Here is a 12761-nt window from a genome sequence, read left to right on the forward strand (position 1 = left end):
AACAACTATCAATGCCAATGTAATTTTCCTCAAGACTGCCAAAGATATCTGGGACACCTTGAATGAGATGTATTCTGGTGAGAAAATTTTAATTTGTATTTATGAACTCCTACATAATATATTCACATTCCAACAAGAATATAGATGTGTGGGAGAATATTATTTTGCCCTCCGCAGCATGTGGGAAAAGTTGAATGTATACCAACTGTTGTTAACATATTTTGAGATTATGCTTAGGCAAAGGGAGGAATTTCGTGTTGCCAAATTCCTCTCTGGCCTTCGACCTAAGTTTGAGCTTGTAAAGTCCCAAATTCTCGGAGGTAGTGAAATTCCCTCAATGACAGAAGCGTTCGCCAAAGTTCAGAGGACAATTGGCATGTTTACTCAGAATTCCTCCTCATCAGATCGTGCGACTTTTATCCCTACATTGGGCAAAGGTGGTGGGGGGAATTCGAGGTGGCCGCGGTCAAGGCGGTAAATTTGGAGGTGGTCGTGGTCGTGGTGGCAGTAGTAGTCGTGTTAATCATCACTGCACTCATTGTGGCCTCAATAATCATAATTTTGATTCATGCTAGGATTTACATAGGAAACTTGCCTAGCGGTATCTCAATATATGGACTCTAATGGACTTTAGACATGAATCTAATGGACTCTACTATCTTAATAGTGGAACGACCAAAGCTGGAGCCACATTGGAAACTAACATCTCTCCTCATCAATGACATTCCAGGCTTGGGCACCCATCTTTAACTAATTTGAAGAGTCTTGTCCCATCTGTCCTATGTGTCTAAGTTAGAATGTGAAGAATGAGAGAACGTTCCTTATATGTTTATTTATTGTTTGTGCTTGTTCAATGTTTAGTACTCATGCGGAGTACCCTATTGTAACTTTAGTTGTATAATAAAGTGTTGTGTGTGGTGTGGGTGTTACAACTCACAAACCATCTCTTTCTCTAAATCTCTCTCTCCTTCTCTCTCTTCTTTTCCCTCAAATCTTCTCACATTTACTTGGTATCAAAGCACCAGGACCTCTTGTTGATTGAAGCTACAAGGGTTTGCTGACGTCAACAATCATACGACTTATGTCAACAAGTGTATGTACGATACAAACTGTTTTGCATCGGGAAGAACATGATCTGATAAAGCTTGATTTTAGAAGAATTATAGTGATTTTTATAGAATTTTTTGGGCTAATTTGATATGTTTTTGGGCCATTTTTCAAGTTCGGCAGAAAACCTCCCAATTCATCGATTTTTCACGATCTCTCCCAAATCGATAAGAGTTTTTTTTTTGGGATTCTCTCTAGGGTTGGTCAGTTTTGCCCGCTTCAGACATCCATGGAAGTGTTTTTTATATTGGGAAGGATTTTTTTGTGTTTTCCAACTCTTTTATAGGTGTGGCTCCACCATTTTTGGTCGCCTGAGGCCCCTAAACATACACCACAGGTCTGTGTGTATATACCTGCTATGTTCTTCCTTCACTTTATGGCTATGGATTGTGTCTGTGCAAGTCTTTTGGTGATGCTTCCTGCTTCTTTTTTTTTTTGAGTTTTTCCTTCCTTTCTAGACTTGTGGCCTGTTATTTGGACCATCAGTTGTGTGGCAATCTACCTTGCGTTGGCATGTGATTGTTCTTATTTTCTACCATCCTCCATCATTATTGTCCTCTTGCTATAGATTAGTCTCTATGAACCATATGGATGACAAAAATGAATATCTTCCCGATCGAGTGCAAGGCTCTTAGATTCGCACCCCTTGTTGATTACCACTATCAAGTTAGATGGCACTAATTATTTGCAATGGGCTCAGTCCGTGAAATTATTTTTGGGAGGAAGAGATAAACTCACCTACATATTGGATGATGCTCCAGACCCCACAGATGGACAGTACAAAATGGGGACCAAGGAGAACTACCAAGTCATGGCTTGGTTACTTAAATAGTATGGATCTATCCGTCAGTAATTTTGTTATGTTTTTATCGTCTACCAAAAAGATATAGGATACTCTACATGACATGTATTCAGAAGCAAGGAATTTACCAAGGGTCTTTTAGTTGATTTTGGACATTGGCAGGTTCCAACAGGATTCTCGATCTGTAAAGGAGTACTTTTCCATCCCTCTAGGTATGTGAGATGAGTTAGATCTCTATCATCCTCTTCCGTCTAAGAGCAATAAAGATTATGATCTTGTTCATAAACAACAGGAAGAGACTCGAAGCATGCAATTCCTTTCCGGCCTTAATTCTAAAGTTAAAGGTGTTCGTGAGCAGATTATTGTGATGGATCCTCTCTTCCTCCTTTGACTGCGATTTATGCTATGGTTCAGCGCGTTGCTACCTCAACCACATCAACCTTGGTATCATCTAATAACTCAGCGTACGCAGTCGGTGATCGGCCTTCTTTCAATCATGCATCTAAAGTACCTGGGCATGGTCGTGATGTTGGTTACAATAACCAAGACCGAGGTCGTGTTATCGATCGTGGTGGCCATTGTGGTCGAAGTGGACGTGGATGTGGCCATGATACATCTCGTAGTTGCACACATTGTGGGGGGACAAACCATTCTATTGATCAGTGTTGGAAACTTATGGATCGCCCATCCTAGGCGAGTGTATTGTTGGCAACTAGTGCACCTTCTGATACTAATCCAACCTTGCGGCCTCCATTTGGAGAACCTCAAGGGAAGTCTCCTTCAAGTGATACTGTTCTTGTCTCTCGAGATATTTATGATGCCTTCATGTGATTTCATATTCATGAATATCCAGAGGTTTCCGGAGCCGTTGTAGCCTAGTCAGGTACTGCTCTCCATGTGTCATCTTCTCCTTCGTTCTGAGTCTCCGAAGCTTCCTCTCACATGACTAAAAAGCTTCCCTTGTTTAATTTGTAGCTTCCTTCTACTCAGTCACATTTTGTCACGGTTGTGGATGGAAACCAAACCCCTATATCTGGGATCGGTACCATTAAGCTTTCTTCTTCCTTGCATTTGTCATCGATTCTACATGTTCCTAGTTTTCCTCTTAATCTATTATATGCTAGTTCTCTTATGAAATCATTGAATTGTTCAGTAACATTATTTCCTTCTCATTGTGTGTTTCAGGACCTTCAGACGAAGTGGATGATTGGTGGGGGCCATGAACGTAACGTCATTTACTTCCTGGATGATGCACCTATCATAGGAACTAGTGCTTTATCCTTAAATAGGGAATCTGTCTACATGGCATTGCCGCTTAGGTCACCCATCTTGTCTAGACTAAAGCTCATATTTCCTTCAATCTCTGTATCTAAGCCCTTATGTTGTGAGACTTGTGAGTTCTCCAAACATCATCGGACTATCTTTCCTCCTAGTTCATCTGATAGGAAACTTAGAACTTTTTGAGCTTGTCCACTCCGATGTCTAGGGCCCTGTGCCTATTGTCTCTCTTTTTGGTTATAAGTATTTTGTCACATTCATTGATGATTGTACTCGAATGACATGGGTGTATCGTTTAAGTTTAAACATGAAGTGTTTGATATGTTTAAAATATTTTACAGTGAGATGGTTACCCAATTTCAATGTCCTATCAAAGTTCTTCACTTTGACAATGGGGGCGAGTACTTGTCACATGCATTTCTGTCTTTCTTGTAAGACCATGGTATTTCGTCTCGCACTTCGTGTCCTAGGACTCCTCAACAAAATCGTGTAACTGAGTGAAATAATCGTCATCTTCTTAAAGTTACCCGTGTCCTCTTACTTGGTATGAGTATGCCTAAACGTTTTTGGAATGATGCTTTACTTACTGCTCTATTTCTAACTAATCAAATCCCATCTCAAATATTGTCTTACTAGTCTTCATTTGAAATTTTGCATCTACACGATAAATCCTTTCCTTTACCCCTAAAGTTTTTGGATGTACATACTTTGTTCAAATTCTCGATGGAACTAATGATAAATTGAGTCTAAGGGCCTCAAAGTGCTTCTTCTTAGGTGACTCTAGATCACAAAAAGGGTACAAATGTTATGACCCTCGGACCGGTAAGATATATGTATCTGCCGATGTGACGTCCTTTGAAGACATTCCATACTTTTATGATGAAGGGAGATCATTACATAATCCTTTTCTGAGTTAGGGGGGCATGCGCAATCCATCTCCATGCCCCTTCCAGTCTCTTGTCTTGATGATGCTCCCACTCCATCTCAAAGCCCATTCTTGTGTATCATCGATGGACTAAATCCTCCACTGCTCAGCCGCCCCTCACCTTAATTCCAGTCCTTTGCAATTTCCATATCCTTCACTATTACTCCCCATAACTTGAAGGAAGCAATGAGTAGTCCTGATTGGACTAAGGCTATGATGGACGAAATGCAAGCATTGGAAAAGAACAAGACTTGGGAGTTAGTTCCCTTACCTGACGACAAACAGACAGTTGGTTGTCAGTGGGTCTATACTACCAGGTACCTTCCCGATTGTTCTATTAATCGATATAAGACCCGGATAGTTGTAAAGGGGTACACTCAGAAATATGGCATAGACTACTTTAAGACATCTCTCTTGTGGCCAAGCTTAACTCGGTTTGTGTGGTTATCTCCTCGGCGGTCAATTTATGTTGGCCCTTATTTCAACTCGATGTGAAGAATACCTTCTTGCATGGCGATCTCGCCTAGGAGGTTTATATGGATCAACCCTAGGCTTCTCTATGGCTTCTAACAAAGGCCTTGTGTGTCACATGAAAAAGTCCATTTACAGCCTCAAGCAGTCCCCAATGCCTAGTTCGATAAATTCAGTCGTACTCTCCTAGATTTTGGATTTATTCGCTATCAAGCCAATCACTCCCTCTTCATTTGTCGTCAGCCTACTAGGATCATGGTGTTGATTGTTTATGTATATGACATCGTGTTGTCCGATGATGACACTGAGGGGATTATGCAACTTAAATCTTTTCTCAAGACTCGATTTGAGATAAAAGACCTAGGCACTCTTCGGTATTTTCTCGGCATAGAAGTTGCTCCATCTAAATTTGGGATTATGCTCTCACAAAGGAAATATGCTCTTGGTCTTCTCTCCGAAACCGGGATGCTAGGATGTAAGCCTCCTACCACGCCTATGGATCCTACTTACAAAATTAGTCTTGATGATGGTGAGCTCCTCTATTATCCCGGGATGTATAGGTGGTTGGTTGGCAGACTCATCTATCACATTATTACTCGGCCATTATCTCTCGTATGTTGTGGGAGTTGTAAGCCAATTCATGCATTATACTCGGACCACACATAATGCAGGGGCATTTTCACACTAAGCTCGAGTGGAGTGGCCCGTGGGATGCAGGGGCACACTCGAGGTGGGCGACCCAAGTGAGGCGGGTGGCTTGTGTGAGGCGGGTGGCTCGTGTGAAGCGGAACCCATGTGAAGTGGGGCCCACGAGGGGGGTTCAGCCGAGGTCCTAACCTATGGGATGTGGGGGCTGGGATATGAGATAAAGGGATTGATTCGCCATGCTCTATCAGTTCGAGCTTTTAGAGCATGTCGTTAATTGTCCTACATCAACGCATCTAACTACAATGTATCGTATTCTTTGGTATCTTTAGTCCTCCCCAGGAGAAGGTATACTTTTTCAATCGCATGGTCATCCTCATCTGTTTAGTTATTCTGATGTCGACTGTGCTGGAAGTTCACATGATCGACGTTCTACGTCTGGGTACTATACGTTCATTGGTGGCAACCTTGCCACTTGGAAGAGCCAGAAACGGTCCATCGTGGCCAGATCTTCTGCCGAAGTTGAGTATCGGACAATGGCCCATGCGACATGTGGACTTATCTGGCTTCGGACCCTCTTATAAGAATGTAGTTATCCTCCTTCGACTCCTATTTCTTTGCATTGTTACAACCAGGCTGCCATTCATATTGCTAGCAATCCAGTTTTCCATGAGCGCACGAAACACATGAGGATTGACTATCATTTCATTTGGGAGAAAGTTGCTACAAAGGAAATTTCTACTCCTTTCGTTCGTTAGAGGGACCAGTTGGTCGATATTCTTACCAAATCTCTTAGCAGGGATGCTTTCTCTATATCTCTAGCAAGTTGGGCACGATCAATATTTATGCTCCAACTTGAGGGGAAGTGTTGAGAATGTTCCTTATGTGTCTAATTCTTGTTTGTGCTTGTTCAGTGTTTGGTGCTCCTATGGAGTACCCTATTGTAACTTTAGTTGTATAATAAAGTGTTGTGTGTGGTGTGGGTGCTCTAACTCACAAACCACCTCTTTCTCCAAATCTCTCTCTCATTCTCTATCTCTTCTTTTCCCTCAAATCTTCTCACCTCTACTAATATAACCTAATCTAGTGATTCTTCTTTTGCTTTTGAATTTATTGCTTGTGTTTCTACACTTCTTCTTACATTTATAAATTATATGAATAGACTTTGAATATACTTGCATCAATTCAACTAGACAACGCATAGATTAGGACCCCATACAAAGAAAACCTATTATGTGCACTTGTTTTTTGTAATGTTTTGATTTATAAGTGTGTATTGATGTCTTTTTTCACAATCATTGAAGTTTCATTAAACAATTCGACCAATTTCCCAATGTTTCCCCATGTTTCCAACAAAAACGATATATTACACAATACAACCGATATATCCCATGCGATAACATATACATATTCATATCCCAAGAGTGTGATACACAACGCAATACCAATATTTCAAACATTGATCTACTCCATAAATTTGTGTATGCCTCTTAGCTACCAATCTGACTTTATAACGATCAATTGATCCATCAGGCAAGAACTTGACTATGTACACCCATTTACACTTTACTAGAGTCCTATATAATGGAAGATCAGTCAACGTCCAAGTATCATTGGAATATATGGCTTCCATCTCTTCATCCATAGCTCTTTTCTAATTTCCATCCAACAATGCTTGATGGACCAACATAGGAATGGGTACAATAAACAAGGTAAGGGTAAACTTACTATAATTTGTAGACAAATGAGAAAATGTAACAAAATTAGAGATTGAATGAGTAACACAAGAACGTTTACCTTTTCAGACAGCGGTGGAAAGATCATTGGTGACCTCGTGAGACTCAAACAAACCAAGAACCTCAATAGGCGTAGTAATCAATTGTATGAACTGAAGAGAAATAGTCTGTAATGCCTAGACGTTTCTTCTTTTCCTATAGTAAGTCTACACAAAATCCTTCTGAGTTGGCAGTGGCATCTCAACATCGAATTCTGAAGGAAAGATGTTTGTCATGGGAGTTTCCATGGATGTGACTTCAACAGTACACCCATCTTTAACGTAAAATGGAACGTTTTCAAAGAAGGTGACATTAGCAATCACAAAATGTTTCTTTAAGTATGGGGGAATAACATCGATAACCCTTTCGAGCAGGAGAATATCTCAGAAAAAATACACTTTGTGCAACGAGGCAAAAGTTTATCTTAACCTTACCCAAACATATGAACAAAGCAAGTACAATCAAACACTTTGGGAGGAATAGAAAAAATTGGTTGATTAGGAAATAACAAGAAGAACAGATTTTTGCCATCTAAAACTGATGAAGGCATTCTATTAATCAAATGGCACGCAGTAGGAACTACATCACCCCAATAAAACTGCGAAGCATTCATTTCTAACAATAAGGCTCGAGTAACTTTCACCAAATGTCTATTCTTACACTCAGTCACCCCATTTTGTTGAGCTGTGTAAGCACAAGAAGTCTGATGAATAATGCCCTAACTTTGTATGTATGTTTGAAAATCTCGAGAAACGAATTCCAAGGAATTATCTGACCTTAAAATGCACAATTTTGCACCAAACTAATTCTTTATTTCACTATGAAATTTCAAAAATACATGAAAGACTTCAAACCTATGCTTTATTTTATATAACCATGTCATTCTAGAATAATCATAAAAAAAAGATAACAAAACACCTAAAACCTAACAAACTAGGGACTCAAGCTGGTCCCCACACATCACTATGACTAATTTAAAAGGAACATCACATTTTGACTCAATTCTTGAAGGGAAGTGGAATCTACAATGTTTACTTGGCTCGCATTCTTCGTACTCCAACTTGAACACCTTAAGAAGAGATGGAATGAGAGTCTGTAGATTATGAAGAGAAAAATGTCTCAAGCAACGATGCCATTAAATTGCCAAATTTGCAGGAAGTATTGCCGCACCTACTGTTTCTTTCTCCAAATTGTGCATACTATTCCTCTCACAACCTCCACTAATCGTCTTGCCCGTCTTAAGGTCCTGAAACATATAATAAGAAGGAAAGAAGGACATGGAACAGTTCAAAGACTTTGTTAACTTATAGATAAAAAACTAAAAGGAAAATTGGGTGCATGCAGAATAGACAATGGGAGTACTGATGTATTAGGCCAACCAATACCAACACAAATGACATTAGACGATGTACCATCAGCTAAAGTAACCGACATATTTGATGAAGAACAATTAAAGGAAGAAAAGAAACTACAATTATCAGAGATATGGTTGGACACCCCAGAGTCGATGATCCAAGATGGGCTGTAGAATAAGGTTGTTGATGCGCTCAGTAGACGAGCGTGCTTACCGGTTACCATGAGTAACGAGGTCGTGGGGTTCAAGTGCCTCAAAGAATTATATGTAGATAATGACGACTTCAAGGACGCGTGGGCCAGATGTCAAGCGAGTCAAGCAAGTGACTTGCATATCTAAGACGGTTTTCTCTTCAAGGGAAACTAGTTATGCATTCCACGGAGTTCACTGCTAGAGCACGTCATTCAGGAGTTACATGGCAGTGGCCTCGGTGGTCACTTAGGGCAAGACAAGACAATAGCCCTTTTGGAGGAATAATACTTCCAGCCACAGTTAAAGAGGGATGATGGGAAAGCGGTGCAGAGATGCCATATATGTCAAACATCTAAGGGGGCTTTTACACCCATTTTACCTATACCTGACGGCCCTTGGGAGGACTTGTCCATGGTCTTCATGCTAGGTCTTCCGCAGACCCAGCAAGGCATGGATTCGGTATTTGTGGTTGTTGACAGGTTCTCTAAGATAGCTCATTTCATCCCATGCAAGAAGACTCTCGATGCGACCTATGTTACCAATCTATTCATCAGAGAGATCGTGCAACTACATGGCGTCCCCAAGACTATTACTTTAGATCACGATACCAAGTTCCTCATTCACTTCTGGTGGACTTTGTGGCGACGATTTGACACCAGACGGACGGATAAATAGAAGTGGCAAATCGTATGCTCAAGAACCTCATACGTTGTTGTTTAGCAATGCTTACCACCCCCAGATGGATGGGCAAACAGAAGTGGTGAATCGTACTCTCAGGAACCTCGTACGTCATATCGCTATTGATAAGCCTAAGCAGTGGGATCTTGCTTTGGCGCTGACAGAGTTCACATTCAACAACATGCAAAATTAGTCCACCAGCAAGTCCCCATTCGAAGTTGTTATAGTCGATTCCTAAGCATACACTCAACCCATTGCCTAAGTTACCGGGAATGAGTGTTGTTGCGGAAAATATGGCGGACCGGATCACGACTATGCATGATGATGTTCAGAAAAAAAAATAATAATAATAATTACAAGAGTCTAATGCCAAGTACAAGGAAGAGGTTGACAAACATCGGCGCCAGAAGGTGTTTGAAGTGTGTGATAACATGTTGGTTCACCTACGCAAAAACTGGTTTCCAATTGGGACATATACCAAGTTAAGAAATAAGAAGACCCAGTTTCGATACTTAGGAAAATCAATGATAATGCCTATGTCATTGATCTTCTCAAGGACTTGAAGGTTTCGCAGACATTCAATGTGGCAGATCTGTACGAGTATCATGAGCCAGGTCCGATGGATAACTCAAGGACGAGTTCTTTTCAAGTGGAGGGGACAGATGTAGAGTAGGCCACGGACCTATAATTGGCATAGCTGGACTAAGAGAAGCCCGAACGAAAGCATACATAGTTCAGCAAATCCAAGCCCAGTCCTAAGTAGGGCATGATGTAACTGGGCCCTAGGTGTGTCCAGTTCGAAGAAATTCAGAAATTGTCGTTCAAAGTGTGAATTGTAAATCAACCATAACTTTTGATTCGAGTATCATTACGGGATGTACGAGCTATGAATCTTTACTGTAACGGGTCATCCGAGGTCAATTGACCCCCATAATAGGTCATGTCAGTCCATTTCGCAAGAAAAATGCTTCCATTCAGTTCAAAATTGAGATTTTAAGGAAAAAACTTATTATTTTTAGTAATTTTTAATTTTAATGTATCTCCTTTATTTTAGAGTTTTAGTATATGCAGTTTTCTTAGGAATTTCTTGTAATCATGCTAGGAATCATCCAACATGATTAATTTAGGAATTTCTATTTTTGGTAAAGTTTACTATTTCGGGTAAATTCTAGTTTAGTCAAATTAGGACTCCTAATTAGTGATGCAAGACCATGCATGAACTAAGTAACATGTGAGATCAAATAACCGAATTAAGATATTTATCAAAAAACACAAACGTCGCTATATTCATTACAAATATCATTAAAATCCAAAGAAAATCATGCATAATCTTGACCTAAGCTACCAACATCGTAACATAAGATCATTAAATTTATAAATAAAAATAAAAATTAAAAAAAAAAAAAAAAAACTAGGATCTAATGAATGTAGGGACATTTAATTAGCATAGGGTATAGTCTATTTCAAAATAAGAAACCTAATATAACCTATGATGAAAATTAGGATTTGGGTAATTTTGGAAAAGTGGGAAAATTAGGAATTTTAGATTTAGGGTTAGGGTTTCGGGGATGGAAGAAGGAGGTTTTAATATAATGATGGTGGGAAACCAAAAGGGGCAAGTGGGATTCACACGTGTGGCCGTACGGTCACACGTGTGGCATAGGAGGATAGCTTTAGGTTGGTTAAGGTTTGGATTGTGGATGGGTATAGGAAAGTTGGGTTTGGGAGAAGATGAAAATTTGTGACAGGAGAATTAAGAATCTGAAGAAAATACCTGGATGGGGAAGAAAAGAGAAGATGATATGGGAATAGATGGAGATCCCGCACCTCCGTTGATGAAGATTAGCCTCGCACCAATCTTCCTTCCAAATTGCATGGAAGTATCTTTAAATCACATGAAGATGGGAGAAGAAAGCAAGGGCTTTTCTTTCTTTTTTTTAATCACAAAATTCAATGGGGGAGAGGTCACACGCCCCCCTCTTTTTATAGATCCAAGAAGTTTCAAAACTTACAAAAATCCCTTTGTCTTGTGAATTTTAACAAAAATAGCACTTGTCTAAATAAAATCAAGTAAAACACTCATAATGTGTCCAAATATAAAATAATCAAAAACTAAATCCTAAAATATGATAAAGTCTAAAACTAATGTGGACGATCAATGATCAATGGCCTGATCATGTGATCTATGCAATCCAATGGCCCAATCGCCGCATCCCTCCGATCCAACGGTTTAGATCACTCCATAAAGCAGCCCATGTGCATCTTCCCAATGTGGGGTCTTTTAGATGCTCGCACATGTACATGGGGTCTTCAGCATGATCACGGGTACTTAACTAGCCACAGGGAAATCGGCACGGCCTGCCTCCTCCTCTGATACGTACGTAAGGGTGTACGTGATGTAATGTTCTCATCAATTAGGCTTTTGCTTTTTTCTTTATAAGTAATGTAATCGGGAAGTCTGGGGATCATTGAATAATAATTTTTTTAAATTCCATTTTTATCTTGTGGATTCAAGAATAACCTTGTGGATTCAACGTTTTGTCTACTTGAGGAAGATGGTGATCTTTCTCATTATTGTTTTATGCTTTTCCTTGTGTCACAATATCGCGAACACCATTTGTTGTACTTCAGAAAACCAAATTAGAACTCACCACAGACTCTATACTATTCCATAATCAAGAGCAAATCTGAGCATCCTCACGCATCCATTACCTGTGTTTTGGATCATATTCCGCCAGCTTAGGATCTGTGAGAAATGATCTTTTTTGCGGGCTAAGAGAAAGACCTAGATAGATTTGGCCCATCGAAGGTAATTCTTTCCATTCAACTTCACAGAAGTTATTGATGGATTAAAGGAGGGTCCATACATTTCCCTAAGAGATGAGAAATGAATGATTGTACTTTCAGGCTCCATAAATATTCCAAAATCAACTTGCCTTAAAGCCAAAAGAGAAACACTAACCTAAGAGGAGATCCACATACAACTATAACAACACAACAAAATAATGTGGATATTGTAGGCCCATTATCACCCTAATCGACATCAATACCAAACCCACATCGCATATGACTTAACGGGAGAGAATATTCTATCAAAAAATTTGCTTCCACATAACTCACCTTCATAATTCGAAAAGGCACGTATGCTCCTTTTCATGAGTGTTTCCTTCTACTCAAGGAACAATGCAAAAAACAACATGTTTGTTGCACAATTGAACAATGAGACGCGTTCCCCCTTGTGGTCCGATCAGCCCCCAATGTGTTGGAAGGCCCTTAAGAAAAAAGATCCAGCAACTTGGGTTAGATCAAGAGGAATTGCAGAGTCCAAACCAGTTTTAGGATGGCTCTAATACCATGCAAGTTGGTATAGAAAAGAGAGAAGTAGAAGAAATGATGAAAAGAAGAGAAAAAAAAATGAGAGAAGAAACTTGAGAAGGGGAATTAAGAGCTAGGACTCACGTTCCTACTTTTCTCTTATATTATTTTATAAATGGATGAAATTACACAAGTGCCCTTGAGTTAATAAAAGCAAAT

The 12761-nt window shown here is 39.8% G+C and overlaps 1 protein-coding gene across 2 annotated transcripts in view; it reads right to left on the minus strand.

The window, feature by feature from the left end:
• Nucleotides 1–12761, minus strand: part of LOC131239961 (uncharacterized) — an 84573-nt gene that overhangs the window by 70075 nt on the left and 1737 nt on the right. The window contains exon 2 of one of the 2 annotated variants that reach the window (XM_058237930.1): nucleotides 12348–12499. The exons of the other annotated variant lie outside the window; for it this stretch is intronic. Within the exon in view, the coding sequence (XP_058093913.1) occupies nucleotides 12348–12353 (6 nt within the window). The 5' untranslated portion in view covers nucleotides 12354–12499. The remainder of the gene's footprint in view (nucleotides 1–12347; nucleotides 12500–12761) is intronic. 2 annotated transcript variants of the gene reach the window in all.

The sequence above is a fragment of the Magnolia sinica genome, chromosome 3 (genome assembly GCF_029962835.1).
Source record: "Magnolia sinica isolate HGM2019 chromosome 3, MsV1, whole genome shotgun sequence".
NCBI lineage: Eukaryota > Viridiplantae > Streptophyta > Magnoliopsida > Magnoliales > Magnoliaceae > Magnolia > Magnolia sinica.